General features: G+C 49.2%; 1 protein-coding gene across 1 annotated transcript; it reads right to left on the minus strand.

Moving 5' to 3' along the window:
* Positions 1-6,520: 6,520 nt before the first annotated feature.
* AMIGO1 (adhesion molecule with Ig like domain 1) lies at positions 6,521-15,242 on the minus strand. The gene has a single exon (XM_081866821.1). The coding sequence runs from the start codon at positions 14,098-14,100 to the stop codon at positions 12,523-12,525; it is 1,578 nt and encodes a 525-aa protein (XP_081722947.1). The 5' UTR covers positions 14,101-15,242; the 3' UTR covers positions 6,521-12,522.
* Between the last annotated feature and the right edge of the window lie 1,077 nt (positions 15,243-16,319).

A 16,319-nucleotide genomic window follows, 5' to 3' on the forward strand; every position in this document is an offset into this window, starting at 1 on the left:
TTTTGACTGGTATGCCTTTTGAAGGCAAGGGGGAAGTAGCTCTCATTCAGAGGGGCAGTCAGTAGGGAATCTGGAACATGGTGATTTAGGGCCAAATCACTGGAAACTGATGGGGAAGTAGTGGCATACCTGACAAAGGTGACATACCCTCCAACATGCCTCAGATGAAAATAGGGACATTTCTCACTTCCACATCAACTGACCCTCCTCAAACTCCACCCCCCCCCATTTTTTTGTCTCCCAACCCACCCACAGAGCATTTCCTATCAGAAGAAGCGTGACCCTCCATTAGATTTTAACCCTTGCTAGATCCAGGAATTAGAAGGGACTCAGGCATACAGCCTAGCCCCACCCCCAATTTACAACTAACTGTCTGTCTGTCTGTCTCTAATCCACCAGGAATCCCTGGATTCATCCATCCCATTTCTCATACCAATAGGTTTCACCAGTGTGTTCAAAATGTTCTGTACTTTTAAGACAGAGGTGTTTGCTGGGTCAAGTATGAAGTGCATTACTGTGTACAAAATACATGTTTGTCCCATATGAGAGAACTGGATACAAGTCAGGGCAAAAATAATTGCTTTGGGTCACAAGGGTGGTAACAGTGTGAACTGGCAAGTGCTGCTGTGTGGAATCTGAGCTGACTGCCATTGACCTGTTACCACCACAACCCTGCAAATGTTCCTGCAGCCTCTTTCAGTTCCACAGATCAGTGTCCATGGGAAGTTTGCATGATTGTGGATGTCAGTCAAGCCAGTTGTCCCGTCCCACACCTTTGCTGATCTCTGTGCTTGTGTGCATGTGGTAGAGAGCAAGCTTTTGGGTTTTTTTTATTCTGAGGGAGAAGCAGTGGCTCCCCGCTTATGGAATGCTATTCCCAAGGAGGTACATTTAGCACTGTCATGATCTACTTTTAGGCACCAGACAAAAACATTTCTATTTAACCGGACCTTTAGCTCTTAGTTTGTAGGGTTTCTAGGTATCTGCAACTTCTTTCAGCGGGTGGAATGTGCCTTTTATATGTATAAATGTGGTTTTGGATTTTTCTGCTTGGTTTTTCTTTATTAATTGGTTTTAATATTTGCATTATTTTGTAATTCACTCTGGGCTATATTTTGTAAAGAAAAGCAATAGATAGATAGATAGATAGATAGATAGATAGATAGATAGATGATACATAGAGATGATAGATAGATATTTAGATGGATATTGAGATATTTAGATGGATAGATGCATAGATAATAGATAGTCTTCACCTGTGTTTGGCTGCTATCGTATTCCTTTTCTCTGCCTCTCTGTCAGGCTCTTTATAAGAAACCTGCTTCTGCAACTAGAGAAGGTGAGGAGTGTTTTCACTGTTCCTTTGGGAAGGAGGAGTGTGACAAAAACTTCAAGTAAGTCTATCTGCCACCTCAGACTTTTGCTTTGTTTCCCAATCTGCCTCCTGGTGTGGCCTGTTTTGCAGAAACATGTCCCTTTCTGTGGGGTTGAAAGACCATCTGTGTGACTTTCTTGCTCAGTATTTTTGCCAGCTGATCAACAGCTGCTGAAAAGCTTTGCCTTAGAAGGGGATTTTGGAGCACCAGTGCCACCCGGAGGAAAGTTACGGTATCTTATCTGGAAGTAATGTGTTTCTGAGACGGTATCTATGCATGCATTTTATTTATTTATTGCATTTATATCCCACCTTTTTCTCTAAAGAGATCAAGGTGGCGTCCATGGTTCTTTCCCTCCTCATTTAATCCCCACAACAACCCTCCGAGGTAGGTTAGGCTGAGAGGCAGTGACTGGCCCAAGGTCACCCAGTGAGTTTCATGACCAAGTGGGGAACAGAACCCTTGTCTCCCAGGTCCAACACTCTAACCATTACACCACACTGCCTCTCCATTTATTAGGCACTCTGGATCAACTAGAATAGAAGACAGAAAACCTTCTGGACACCAACTCATCACAATCTATCTACACGGGGTATCCATTACGTTCCTGCGGGTGGGTTTGTGGCTTTTAGCGAATAATTATGACAAGTGATATGGGAATGTGCTTTCCACTCTTGCACAGAAAGGACCAGTGAAATGAATTTTCCTCTGAATCAGCATGTGCCTGGAGCAGGGCGTTGTCGGAGCCATATTGGTTGTGAATAAAATGTTTGGATGGAATTTAGCTCCAGAAAACATCACAAAAGGGAGGCATCTTCACGAATTCAGCAGCCTTGTGACACCTGTGTTTGTCTCTGAGAAGCAAGCTGGCTAGCCAAGCTTCTACTGCCTTCTGCAGAGGACGTTTCGGCAAATTCTAGGTACAATACTGTATTCTAATATATACCATTAAAGGGCAGGTTCTTAATTCTCTTTACAGGAAGTCAGTCAATGCTTTCTAATTCACAAGTGATCTCTGCAAGGCTTGACCGGTCTTAAAGTCCAAGCGGTAGCATAAAGCTCTCAGTCAGAGAGGATAAATTAGGTCTTAATACTTTAACTGAGAGTTATTATCCCATTCATATGGAGATGAATCTAAAGCCCTTCTAATACCTGTCTATGAGCTCAGGGGATTTTTCTGCAGGGACTCAATCCTAGTTTAAAGCAATGAATAAGCTATTGGCTTCGTTCTTAGAATGCCCTTGTTACTAGACATCTTACAGTGATCTATTTTCCATCAGTCTTTGTCTATCAATTTGCAGCTAGCCAGTGAACCAGTTGCTGGGAATTTTCATACATTAGTGCCAACTTAGGTGCAAATATATGCTTCCAATCTGTGTATACCTGTGAAGTTTTCACACTCTTCCTTTGTCCTGTTTGAACCACCTTTTCATCCATTGGGATGCCTTTTCATTAATTTCTCAGACCTACCTGGCTCCACTGCAGAAACCATGGGTGCACACATCACATGGGTGTGTTCACATGTATGTACAAAAGCCAACATGGGGCCTGTTTTTGAAAGCCATGAGCTATATTTATTTATTTCTACTAGGCTCCAGATGGTTAGGCTGCCCCCTTTTTAGTGGCAGGGGTAGGATATAATCTCGCCCCAGTAAATTCAAGTTGCACAGTTAAATAGGTGATTGTGCAGCAAACCCACTTCCCCAAAAGGTCAGGTTTTTGTGATAAGAAAAGTGATGGGGGAAATGCAGTGTGATAAAACATGCTTTGACACATCATCATCATCATCATCATCATCATCATCATCATCATCATCTAAACTCCCCACAAATGAATTAGAACGAATGCAATATTAGATAGCTGGTGTAGTTTAATCTCTCTGAAAGCAAATCAGGATGATTGCTCAATAAATGGTTTGTCTGGAAGCACCTTTAGCACTCCATGAGCAAAAAAGGTTAGTGCTTAAAGATGTTAGTGTTTCAAGTTTAAATAACTTAGGCCCCAAATATCTGAAAGACCACCTCCTTTTGTACAGAGCCCCTCACATGTTTTGTGGAGAGGGCCTTGTTGCTAGTTCCACCACCCTCGGAGACTTGGGACCGTGGTGATGCAACAGAGGGTACTTTCTATGGCAGCCCCTAAGTTGTGGAACTCCTTCCCCGCAGGGGTGCATCTCGCAGCATCATTATACAGCTTCCAGCAAATGCCAAAGACACACCTTGCTACCCTAGTTTTTCCCCACTCAAAGTGTGTATTTTTAGGATCCACCTTGTTGTTGTGGCTGTAAACTGCTTTGAACTGTTTTTCATATTGTGCTTTAACGTTGCAATCTCCCTTGAACCTTAGGGGAAGGGGTAGGTGGTTATTCTTAGAAATGAAACGGCCATTACCCTCCTTGGAGATCCTGCAGGATCAGGTCAATGGTCTATTGATCTGCTGACAGGTCTGTTCCAGTATCCTGCTCTCTTACAGTGGCCAACCAGATGCCTGTGGGAAGCCCACGAACAGGACCAGAGCACAAGAGCAACTCTCCCCCATGTGACTTCCAGAAACTGGTATTCAGAAGCATCGCTGCCTCCAGCCATTAAGGTAGGGAGCATAGTCATCCTGGCTAGTAGTCACTGATACCCTTATCCTCTATTTCTCCAAGGTGGTGAGTCATCACTGCCTTCTGCGCGTTTTTTGAGGATCAGCTCACAGTTGTGCAGCTTCTTTTGCAAAGGGGGAAACCCCCTTTTTTGAGGATCAGCTCAAAGTTCTTGAGCTTACTTTGCAAAGGGAAAAAAAATCCTGTTTTTATGGGGTTCAACTCAAAGTTCTGCAGCTTCTTTAGGAAAGGAAAGGAAAGGGAGCCATTTCTACAGTTTCCAGCCAGTCACATGTCGCTGGGGAAACAAACAGCCTCTGTCTGCAGAACATTCAAAAATGGAGGCCTGGGCAAGGGGGCGGGGCCAGAAAGGGAGCCAACAATCGACCACACATTTGCTCCATTAAAACGCACAGACATTTCCCCTGACTTTTTAGGAAGAAAAAAGTGTGTCTTGTGGAGCAAAAAATACGGTACTTACTTTCGTATTTCATGCATCTCCCAAAGTTCAGTTGCTTTATATGTCCACAAGTTCTAGTGTTATGAGAGAGGGAGGAAAAACTCCTCTATCCAATTTCTCCATGCCTTGCATAATTTTTTTTTACATTGCCTGACTCGCCTCTTACTCTTTTGGTAAACTGAAAAATCCTGAGTGCTGCAACCACTCCTCATAGGGGAATTTCACAGGTCCATTTTGCCTGTTGCGGAACACAATAACTAAGGTTGGTGTTTGCTTCTGTGCTCGTATGCATTTCCTGGGATCTTTCTTTAAAGATTTCTGTGGGGACACTGCTGTGCATGCCCAGGAAAAGGCAGTGCAGGGTGGTAGAGAAATGGTTGGATGGAACCACAGTCTGGATACATCCCATCCAGCTCTGCCCACTGGTGTGGATGTCAAGTGGCAGAATGCCCATGAATGTTGTGTCTGAAAAGGAGCACGTGAATGTTCACATGCCAGTTGTGCCAGAAAAACTGGATCTGAAAGACCAGTTTACAGTATAATGCCCTTGTGTGGAAGCACCCTAAGATTATGAGGGCAACTCCAATGGAAACCCCTAGCCATGTGCAGTTGAGGTGCATTTTCACAGTACACACACACACACACTGCATACAACAGTACTATCTTCCCTGATATAAATGCCTGAAAAAGATGATACCTTATTATGTGCTGACAATTTAGCCTATGGCAACATCCAGCTATGAATGCACGAGTGGCCCCTTCAGCGAGATTGGTTACTGTCTGCTCAGATCAATCTCTTCTGTCCAGCCAAGTGGGGAAAGGAAGTGCTTTTTTTTCTGAACGAACTTCATTAGTGGCTGTTCATACCTTACTGATGGAAAGCCCTGGCAAGCACAATAGTCTTTCATGCTTGAATAAATACAGCCACCCCTTGGGTGAGCATTGCTGTCCGCTTAGATCAGGTGTTTTCTTTCTACATGAGCCTCTTGCTCTCAAAGGATTGCACGTTTTGAATAATGGAAACGATTTTGCATGGCCTTATGCTATATCCAGATCTAGCCCTGTGTCTCTAGGTTCAGCTTGCCATATTTTACTTGCTCATAGTTCTATGCTATGTCAACAGGTGTTGCATGGGTGGCGGTGGAGGAATGATCTGGTAGTGTGACTGAGGAAATTCTTCTCTCAGCAGCTCTGAAGGGCACTGAGCCAGAGAAATAGGCAGCAATCCCAGATTTGCCACACAGTAAGCCGAGTTCAGATATATGAAGTATGGTGCCCACTATCCTTAAACAAGGATATTGGGGAGCTGTCTAGTACTATGGGCCTAAAGCGATAGCAGGTCTCAGGTAGAGGTCTTTCAGAGTCCACACCTGGGAGGCGTGCTGTGGATTGCCTGCGCTCTGCCATTGATACTTTAGGGCTACTCTATAAATTCCTTGCACTTCTGGGACGTATGTGGTGTTGAATCTTGCTAGCTGAGGCTTGGTGGGCAACACTTGTGTGACATGCATGAGAGAAGCTGCCATGAGATCCACATTTGACCCTAAAAAATAAAACGTGCTGGATCACTGTTGATGTATTCTAGGGATGCCAGATCTACACCCAGAAGGAGCAGTCAGCCTTTGGACCAAGGAGGACCCTGGTGTTTGGTCCATAGCAGGTATGAGAGTGGGTGAAGAGAACCATCTAATAACACAAGGTGCAACGGCCATATAGGCCTTGAGTGTTGCAGAGCTTTTAAAGGGAAAGACATCAAATCCAGGTGAATGACCTGCAACCCTACTCTTTTCAGCTCTCATGGTCTGCGGATTTTGACTGCAGCATCGACTGAAAGAGTTTTGCCTGATTGTGCAGGAAAAACCCGAACAATCCCAACCCTAGCAGTTTTTTCCTGTCTCTTTTTGCAGTGCCATACACAATATGCCACGAACCACGTCCCAAAGTGTCCCTCTTAGCTACGTTTAATTCTGATGAGAGTTTACTGAAGATCCATGGCCAAGGCTTGCCTCTGTGTTTGGGCCCAGATTGAGAACGCCAAAGTCAATATTCATCATGGTGGTGGAAAATGGTGGAAAAAAAGAGACAGATCCTTGCAGGTGCATATTCATAAAACATGTTTTATTTTCACCTATGTCTATGCTGGAGAGTACAGACTTCTCAACAGAAATGCAGCCCAGGTACTCTTTGGGATTGTTGTCTCTGCCTGGAACAGATAAGCATGTATGCATCCTCTGCAGGTTGGAATAACATTTTGCTTGACCTGCAAACCACAGAATGGGGGGAGTGAGAGATGGGGCCATGCTGTACTACAAGCATTGGGCAACCTTTCTTGGTGGTGTGAGGGGAGCTTTCTTTGCTGTGCTGTATGGATTCAGAAAAGTGCAGTAAAACAGTGGGAAGCCTGCCTTTTGTTTTGCATACGTAAATACATGCATCCCTAATCTTGTTCTTGCCTTGCCCTCCCTCCATTATTTTTTTTAAAGGGGTGGGGTGGGGATTTCCAGTAATCTCCTAAGAAACCATCTGCTGCCAGCCATTCTGTCTAGGCCCCAGACTCCCCCTTCATCTCCCTTCCCAAGCATGTTTGCAGCTGCACTGCACATTTGTCATGCTCACGCATTGCCTAAGGCACCAGGAATGGTGAGCACATACAAAGGTTCCTTTAAAAAAAGAGGATTGTTCTGTGTGCAGCTTGACTTCTTCCCACTGTGCTGACACTCTACATTTGACCTTATCAGTAGGGCAGACAGATTCAGGGCAGATTCACGTTTGACCACTGCAGATCTGACAGCGCAGCTCTCATCCCCAAAGTCTCATTCAACTAAAACCCCTCAAGATGCTTATGTGGAATGTTGGTAGCTGACCCAGGCGTGGGAACAGGAGCCGACAGCAAATGAAACCAGTGGTAGCGATTTGCATATCTTGGTTTAAATAGATGAACCTTCTAAAATAGCCTAACATTCAGGAGCCTTAGAAACCCACAAAGATGGCAATCATTAATGAGCAAGCCAGAAGGTCAAACTAAATGGGGAAAAGCCTATTTGTTTTCTGCTTGTCTGAAGGAGCGCACTGCATATTATGGCAGTGGGGGGAATTCACTCACATTCTCTCTCTTTAAACAGCTAGGAAGCGGCATCAAGGGATTCTTTTCAGTTAGGATGAGCACTTTATGCTGTTTAACAAAAGTAAATACTAGGCCCAGTGCATGATCCTAAGGAGGACTTCAGTACCCACAACCATAGCGGAGCTATTTCTAGCTGTGTTCCTTATTCTTACCTCCACTAAATATATATACTCCTTTGGATGCCCTATCCAGTAAGGGAAGGAAGATATTTCTCTCCTGGCAGCTTAGTGTGGACTCAGAGCATATTTAGATTCTCAGCAGGGACCCTGTGGCACGTTGCACACAGACAGCAGGCACAAGCAGGTGGTTTGCTGAGAGGCGAGTGGTTCTGGCACCCTGTGGAGAGCAGGCAGAGCCTCCCTTTCAACACCCAGCCTAGAGCTTACAACAGGGAAACCATGTGGGTGGCATCCACTCGTGACTGTGCCAGTTTCGATGGAATAAAAAGGTTGCCTTAGTGATGAGGCGTAGCAACATCCACCTGTAGGACAGGAGCAAAAAGAGCTCCTTTCTTCACTGCTTTGACCAAGAGGGTGCAAGGAGTGACCTGAGCGGTCACAAAATAGGATGGGGGTCCTGCCACTCTTAAGACATTGGCCCCCAACCCAGTCCCCGATGGACACCAGAAGAGGGCAGCTATGAAATCAAATGGAGAGAAAAGCTCAGAACTAGTTTTGCTAGGATTCAGCACCTTGTTATATATCCCCATGGCATTGCCATGCCAGGGTTAGGGTTCATGGTGCAGGAATACCACCAAACCAGAATTAAGCACAGGAGAGATGGGAGGGAGGTTTGGATCCAGGGCTCAGGGGTGGAAGTCTTACATCTGCACTAGACCGTTGGTCCCAGTGGCTTTCTTGCACCAAGCTTTCAGAAATATCTCCTCCCAATGGTGCTAGCTCTGGTTTTCGGGAATGGGATACGCTTGGACAAGATTGTCCCTGCTGCCTATTTTGTCTGTTATCACACAGCCCCCCAGATGGAGAATGCAAGGCACACAGCAGATACTGCTCCGTCTGCTCCTTCTTCCCATTGCGCATGTGCTCTGAGTGGGCAGGAGAACAGGCAGTGACAGTAAGGGGGAAGAGTGGTAGGGCCAGAAGGCTCAGAAGGAAGAAATGGTGTGGACCTCAGCAAGTTCCCAACAATGTCAGCTGCTGACAACCAACACTTGCAAGGTTTCCTTCTGCACAATTCCCTGTGATCAAGCTAAAAAACACAACAACACACCCCAATGAATCCTTGTTCATAGCCCAGTATGAGCTGTTCATGTCACACGAGGTGGTGCCTAAAACTCTGGGCTCCTTGCCTCACACTGCCAAGGGCATTTCCACACAAAGAAGTAAATTTGCCAAGATCAAGCTCAGTGATACGGGGATATCCCAGAGTCCTCTGTTTTGCTTCCTCTTTGGTGGACCGAGGAATCCTGGGAAAGCATCACAAGGGATTACTCTCTTAACGAGTATGGGGATTTATGGCTCTTCAAAGAGGAACAAGGGTGGGAAGGGTTTGCTGAAGCAGATTGTCCATGCAACGACAATCCTACTAGTCCATGTCCCTTTTCCCTAGAAAGGTTCTAGAGGTTAGTCCTGCTACTCGCACAACTTAAGCACCAAGATTTTCTAGCATAACATTAGAGGCTAGGAGGTGTTCTGAACAGGGGTTTAAAAGTGTGGGTACCCACACATGCTAATTCGTACTTGCACACATGTGCATACTGAAACATAGGCTGCTTCCATCCTCGCTTCAACTCATGTTAGCGTTCTGTTCACCCATCTCCAGTAGACAAGAACTGGGCATTGGGCAGCTGCTTAAGAGAACATAGGCTTGCATGCAAAAAGTCCCATGTCCAATACCTGGCATCTTTCATTAGTAGATATCAGATACCAGGTTTGGGGAAAACCTTTGTCTGTGTCCTTGGGAGAATCCCTGCCGGCCAAAGTGGATAACACTTGGCTAGATGGACAGATGGTCTTATCCAGCGTGAGGCAACTTTGTATGTCTCCTCCCCTCCCCATTAAATGTGATAGATACATGTTGTGCGCATGAGAGAGTTGACACAGGTGCATCTGCACTATGTATCTGTGGCCCTTTGGCCATATGCTGATTGAGGTCTGTAGGGATTCAGGCTGCAAACCCTTCTCCCTTCATCCCATCTATAAGAGCTTGCAGATGGGGAAGGCAGATAGCTTTCTGCTATGAGTGCAATCTGTGAATTTTTTTCATTATCTGCAGCACGGATCTTTCCAGCCCAAGAAGCAAAGGGGTTAAGCAGCAGTGAAGTCAACAGGTAGCCAAAAGGAGCTTTCACGTTCCCTGAACGCTCCCCCCCCCAGAAGTATAAGAGCTTCACAGCTATTAAATGTCCTAGCATGAATAAATATGTAGCCTATACTGTTACAGTACAAGGTCATCAATTTTTTTGTATTTACATCAACAGCCCTAGTTGATATGTTTCCTCATCCAGCAAACATGCACAGGGAAAACTCTGTCCTGTCTTTTCCTTACTCTAAAACAGTTCTGATTTTGCTCAGAAAACAGATTGACAGAAGAGATCTGTAAAGGGACGAAGGGGGTCGGAACATGGCAACCTACCACGGTTCCAGGTGAGCTAGAGAGAATTCAACCACAGATTTATAAAAATCAGCTGTCTTATTGCTAAACTTTCCCTGCTTTCACCATTCTCGCATTTCATTCATCTCATTCTATTAATTCCTCAGCCTCTCCTTTTCCTCCCTCTTCTGGCTTGCAGGCACCTCACTTGGACTGCTGCTTCAATTAGAGGACTTCTCCTTCCCAATAACATGCCAGAGAAAGCAAGAAGCCCCAGAGCGAGTCGGTTAAGATGGGAGATTTGCCTCTGACAGTTGACTTCCATCTTCACTTTGGGCTCTGGTTGTTCTTGGGCGTCTCCCTAACTGACTGATTGCAATGAGCCTCAGGGCTGTGAGCAGGGATCATATGGCTATAGCACAGAGCTGTGCTCTTCAGGACTTATCGCTGCTTTGGACCCATTCACAAATTTGTGCAATACATTCTTATGGCTTATAGTGTCGCCCCTGCATGCCAGCCCTGAACTCTCCCCTTTCATTTCCCACTTCAGCCAACAGATAAACTGATGGAGCCTGAATGCAGATCAAAGGGAAACCTTTGCAAGGGGACCGTCTCAAGGGCCTTCCCCCATCCTTGGCAACTCCACATGGCTTTTCAAATCCAGCCATTTCCAATGGAGCATTCTGAGTTGGACAGAGCAGGTGGGATTCAGCCTTCTCTGTTAGATTCCTTGAGAATAGGTGCAGGGTTAAGTCCCCTGCTTTGCACAGGGACCTTCTCACTGCAATTGCTTCACCTCCAGTGACGTCATGCCAGCTGCCCCACAAAGAGCACAGTCAGTGCAATTCCAGATATTTAATACAGAGACTTATCTTGAATGCTCAGTCTTTCTCCCTCTTCTCTGCTGCTTCTACACCCCACTGCCTGAGTCACAAACAGTGGTGTATGTCACAGGGTGAGGCTCAAAGGCAGCACATGCACATTTCAGGAAGGCCTCTCTTTGGGTGGAAACGCTCCTAAACATGGCTGTTGACGGGAGCTGAGCGGCACCTTCATTTCAGCTGCTTTCCCCATCAAGCACCTGGAGGTTGTCTACCACTTGGTCTCCTAAAGCAGGGTGAAGAGGCTGCCCAATGGCTTTGGGGTTTCCAAGATCTAGATAGCCTCCCACAGTCTCCAAATTTGCCGAAGTTTTGCAAAGACGGAGAGCTGCGCTCTGGACCCCCAGCTTGACCCATTGGGTGACCACAGTAATGGGAATCTGCCAAGCAGGCTGCAGAGAGGGGAAAGCAGGAGATCTGGGACATGCCACACCACATTCTTGTTTCTGCTGCATCTTGGAGCAAGCAGGATGGGTTTTGGATGAGTGGGGACGAGGAATCTCACCTTGCCAGCTACCAAGGCTGTTGGTTCCCTTCTTGCATTTGGGTGCCACAAAGGTTAAAAGGTTTGGGTTTAGCTCCTTTTATGTTTTAACAAGAGCTTCCTAGTGAAGAAAGACTGTGTAACTAAACTCTCCTCTCTACTATGTTTCTTTAAAAATTCAGTTTTTATCTCTGTCATAGTCCCACCAAAAGAAAAAAAAAGGAAAAAGGGAGAGCAGAGGTTTCCAAAACAGGTCTGCCTGCTTACTAGAAAAATTATTTGAATTATGTCCTGAAAAAGCCTGGTAATGGTGGGAACCTCCTTTTCTGTAAAAATAAATAAATAAATAATTGTTTGTAGCAAGAGTTTATATATATATATAGATATAGATATATAAAAAAAATATTATTGAGCCATTTTAAAAAAGTCAACTTCTCCCACCCCACTCCCACAATACCGTGGCTAATTGGGGTTTCTGCCATCTCTGGAGCTACTGTGGAGATGAATGTGATTTAATTTGCATGAAGGCGAACAAAAACCTTGGTTTCTAGGCCCACTTTGTAACATCCGATGGAGCAGGCTGCCACCTACGGAAGCTTATGCCACCCTAATATTGTTAAGTCTCTGAAGGTGACACTGCCATTTCTGCTGCAGCGGATGAGCCGGGGCTGCTCTTCTGGTATTCATACCTGCACAGAGACTTGGGAGGAAAGCCCCACCCAGGGAAAGTAAGCAAAAGCGACAGCAGGATGCAGGAAAACCTAGTGAAGTCTGCTGGACCCTTTTGCCTGTGGCTGAGATGCTCACAAAGGTTCCCATAGGGCAATCTGAAAAACCATGTCATTCCAAAGAAACGGAGGGCTGAGGAAAGACTGTGCTTCAAGAGCAATATTGGGAGATCAAGGTTTTCGACACTGGACTGTGGGCTCGACAGGAGGAAAGTAACAAAGCAACGCCATTACATACTGTGGCAGGTCGGAGAACAGTACCAGAGAATAGTGTTGTGCCTTAAGGGATGTGGCTGCATCCTCCGTCTTGTTTCCCAGTGCCAGAATGATCACAGCAGCCCCACTAATTCAGCCCCTGCCTTATCCCTGCCGGATCCTCTCCCGCCTTCGCCCTGCGAGGCCCCCACAATGGGCGTGTCGGAGAAGACAGAACTGACAGAGTCCGCATCCGACATCTTCCGCTCTGCCTTCTGGGACCCTTTCGCCGCCTGCTTGGGGGAGCTGTTGGCTTTGCATTTGCCATTCTGGCCTTGCGCGTTGCCAGGCGCCATGTGCCGGTTCAGCCCTTCCTTGCCCCCGCCGGTGTTGTGGTTGGGTGTGGTGCTGAGCACCGAGGAGTTGATGCTGTCCTCGCGCTGGCTGGCCTGCTTCTCGCCGTTGCGGCAGCAGCAGCGGCAGGGGGTCAGGTAAAGGTAGATGAGCACGAGGATGACGCTCAGGATGCAGCCCACCAGCGTGGTGTAGGCGGTGTTGAGGGTGTCCGGGGTCCCGTGCAAGGAGTAGTTGTGGACCGTGACGTGCACATAGAGGGTCTCGTTGAACACCTGGCTGACCGCATAGCAGGTATAGGGACCCATGTCCTCCACGCTGATGTTTTTGATCTGAAGGCTCCCGTTGGTCAGCATGGTCATGGAGCTGTTGTCGCCCTCCTGGGGGACACGCTCGTAGCGGGGGGTCAGCCACTCTCTGATCACCACCCCTCGCTGCCTCGTGTCGCAGTTGATGATCACCTCTTCCCCGCGATGGACCTCCAGCACTTGCTCCTTGAACTCGCTGCAGTTCAAGCCCCCTGGGCCACTGAGGCTTGAGATTTTGACGGTTTTGCTGTCTTTCTGGAGGAAGCACTTGAGCTCCTCCTTGAAGTCCGTGGCGGAGCTCAGCTGCCGCTTCTGCCAGTGGGTGAAGAGGTTGTAGAGCGGGCAATGGCAAGTGAGGGGGTTGCCGTGGACGTAGAGGCCGTTCTTCACCCAGGCCGGGAGCTTGTTCACCTCGTCCACGGAAATATCCTTGATCTTGTTGCAAGAGAGGTCCAGCAAGGCCAGCTCCGGGAAGCCCCCCTCGTCCTTCTTCAGCAGCTCATGGGGGAAGCGGCTGATGGCGTTATGGCTCAGGTACAACTTCTGGAGCTTGGTCATCTCTTCAAAAGCCGTCCGGTCAATCTTGGAGATCTTGTTGCTGTAGAGCAGCAGCACCTCCAGCTTCACCAGGTGGCTGAAGTGGTTCTCCCCCAGCTCCTGGATGCTATTGGACGAGAGGTCCAGGTACTTGAGGTGAGGGACATTGGTGAAGGCCTCCGTGGAGATGAAGGAAAGGCCGTTGTGGCTGAGGAACAGGGAGTGCAGGTGGCGAAGCGGGGAAGGCGCCCACTCCGCCCGCAGGCGCGTCAGCTGGTTGTAGCTGAAGTCCAGGGCAGCCGCGTACGAGGGAAGGGGGTGGGGGAAGACACTCAGGTTGGCCTTGGAGCAGCTGATGATGTTGCTGGCGCAGACGCATTTGCTGGGGCAGTGTGCCGCCGAGCCCCCTTTCCGGGCAAGGGCCAAGCTCAGCAGCAGCGCCAGCAGCCAAGGAGCGCCCCTGCAAGGTTGCGCCAGACGACGTCGGGGCACCGAGGCATCCTGACCCCACATCGTCAGGCTCAGCCAGGGAAGGTCACGTCCCTGTCACAGAGAAGCAGGCGGGCGGGAACCATCGGGGGGAGCGCAGGGTCCGACCCTGGCGGCGGCGGCGAGCGCGTGCTGACCGGGGCGATAGGAGGCGGCGCGCCCGCGGGGCTCATCCCCGGAGCCGCGCCTGCGGGATCCACCTGCTGCGGAAGGCGAAGGCCGAGCTGGCGGCGCCCGCTCCCTCCAGCCCTGCTGCGGAGCCGCCGAGCTCGCCTGGCGCTTTCCCGCCGGCTCCTCCCCTGCTCAGCATGTCCGCCGCGGAGCCCTGCAGGCGGCCACGCGGTGTTGCATTGCACCAAGCGCACAGCCTCCCCGAGCAGCAGCGCCAACCAACCAGCCGGCCGGCCGGCCGGCCACTCACTTGTTCGCCGGCCCACGAGCTCCTCTCGGCTGCTTCTTCCCCGGGCGCTCAGCCCATCCCGGCTCGCGGGGGCCTCTCCTGCCCGACGAGGGCGCGATCGGGTCGGAAGGCGAAGCAGCCGCTGCTGTGGACGGAACCCGCGCAGCCCCGCCGCCGCCAAGTGGCGAGGAGGGGGTTGCCCAGCCGGGCGTAGTGCTGCGCTTCCCGCTGGAAGTGCCCAGGGGGGCTTTTCCCGGTGCTGGATGCCGAGGAAGGCGGAGCCTCAGGCTTCCGGTGCGGGGAGGATCGGCAGTGAAGTGGAAAGCCCGACGAGCAGGAGCACCAGCCAAGGCTCAGCCAGGCTGCTGGAGTGCAAGGAGGGAGGGAGGGAGGCTGGCTGGCTGCGCGCGCGCGTCTGTGCGCGCCTCCAATGAGAGCCTGCGATGCTCCGCCTGTACACCAGCTCCTGGCACACTCACACCCACCCACAGCCTGTCAGCAGAGGAGGCTTGGCCCCGCGAGACACAGTTACTGGAGAAGATTGCTGCCCCCTGCTACAAGCACACACCCCTCTCTCTATAGCAACGTGCAAGGAGCTGTGTGTTTTGGGGCGGGGTGCCTGTGATGTGCACCCTAGATCTGCGAGGGGAGGCCAGTTGGAAAGGTGCCCCCTGGCCCTTCTGCCGGGTCCTCCCCGCCTTCGTTGCTGGCCCCGAGGTCCTCTTGGAAACCTCTACTTGGCAGGCGCTGGAGAGATGACGAGCGAGAGCAGCCAGCGCTCCCCTCGCCAAGGCCGCGTCTGCGCGCTAGAGGAAGGGATGCTGCTTCTGCCTCCTCCTCCAGAAAAGAAAGCCGCTGCAGAGTCGTTTGAATCATGCGATGATACTGTTTTGAGAAACATGATATTTATTGAGGGTGGGCGGAAATGCAGGAATGGGGAAGCGCACCTCCAGTCCGGCTTAGATGCTGCCTCTGGAAGCGCGAGTTCGAAGGGTTGGAGGCGAGCTACCCAACCAAGGAAGTGGGGCAGGCTTTTAACCGGCGAATTGGTAGCGAAGAAACCCCCGGCAGGAGATCTAGCTATTGATGCTGCAGGAGCGCAGGAAGCCTGCGCTGCGACGGGCAACGTGGAATTACTGGGGTGGAATCTACATACATATAAAAACCGTTTTGAAAAGGCTTGTTTTTAAAGCGTTTTTAAAAATATATTGAATTTTCCATAAGGCTCACTATCACCATCTAGTGTCACATTGTATATTGCACTTAAGGTAAAGGTAAAGGGACCCCTGACTAAGTCCAGTCCACAAGGACTCTGGGGTTGCAGTGCTCATCTCGCTTTACTGGCCAAGGGAGCCGGCATTTGTCCGCAGGAAGCTTCCAGGTCCTGTGGCCAGCATGACTAAGCTGCTTCTGGCGAACCAGAGCAGTGCAATCTTGCTCCGGTTTGTGGGAAGAATCCAAGGTACAGTCATACCTTGGAAGTCAAATACCTTGAGCGTCGAATGTTTTGGCTCCCGAACACCGCAAACCCGGAGGTGAGTGTTCCGGTTTGCAAATGTTCTCTGGAACCTGAACGTCCAACGCAGGTTCCGATTGGCTGCAGAAGCTTCGTGCAGGCATTCAAGAAGCAGGCATGACACTTGAATAAAAAAAAATGGGGGGGGGAGGTAAGCCCCGCTCTGCATAATTGATCACATGACATGGTGTACGCACACCATTTGAATGGCAATGTCCATCAACTTTGAGAGGGCCCAGCCCCTTCAAATATTTTTAAGGGGGGGGTCTGAATTGACCGTGGCCCCAGTGGTTGCACTAGTATTCAATACAAGAGTTGCCCCAAGCA

The sequence above is a fragment of the Podarcis erhardii genome, assembly GCF_964252035.2.
Source record: "Podarcis erhardii genome assembly, chromosome: 6".
Taxonomy (NCBI): Eukaryota; Metazoa; Chordata; class Lepidosauria; order Squamata; family Lacertidae; genus Podarcis; species Podarcis erhardii.

What these genes read in the sequence shown, in the direction of transcription:
- AMIGO1 (XM_081866821.1), bottom strand. Translation starts at nt 14,100, where the DNA reads ATGTGGGGTCAGGATGCCTCGGTGCCCCGACGTCGTCTGGCGCAACCT.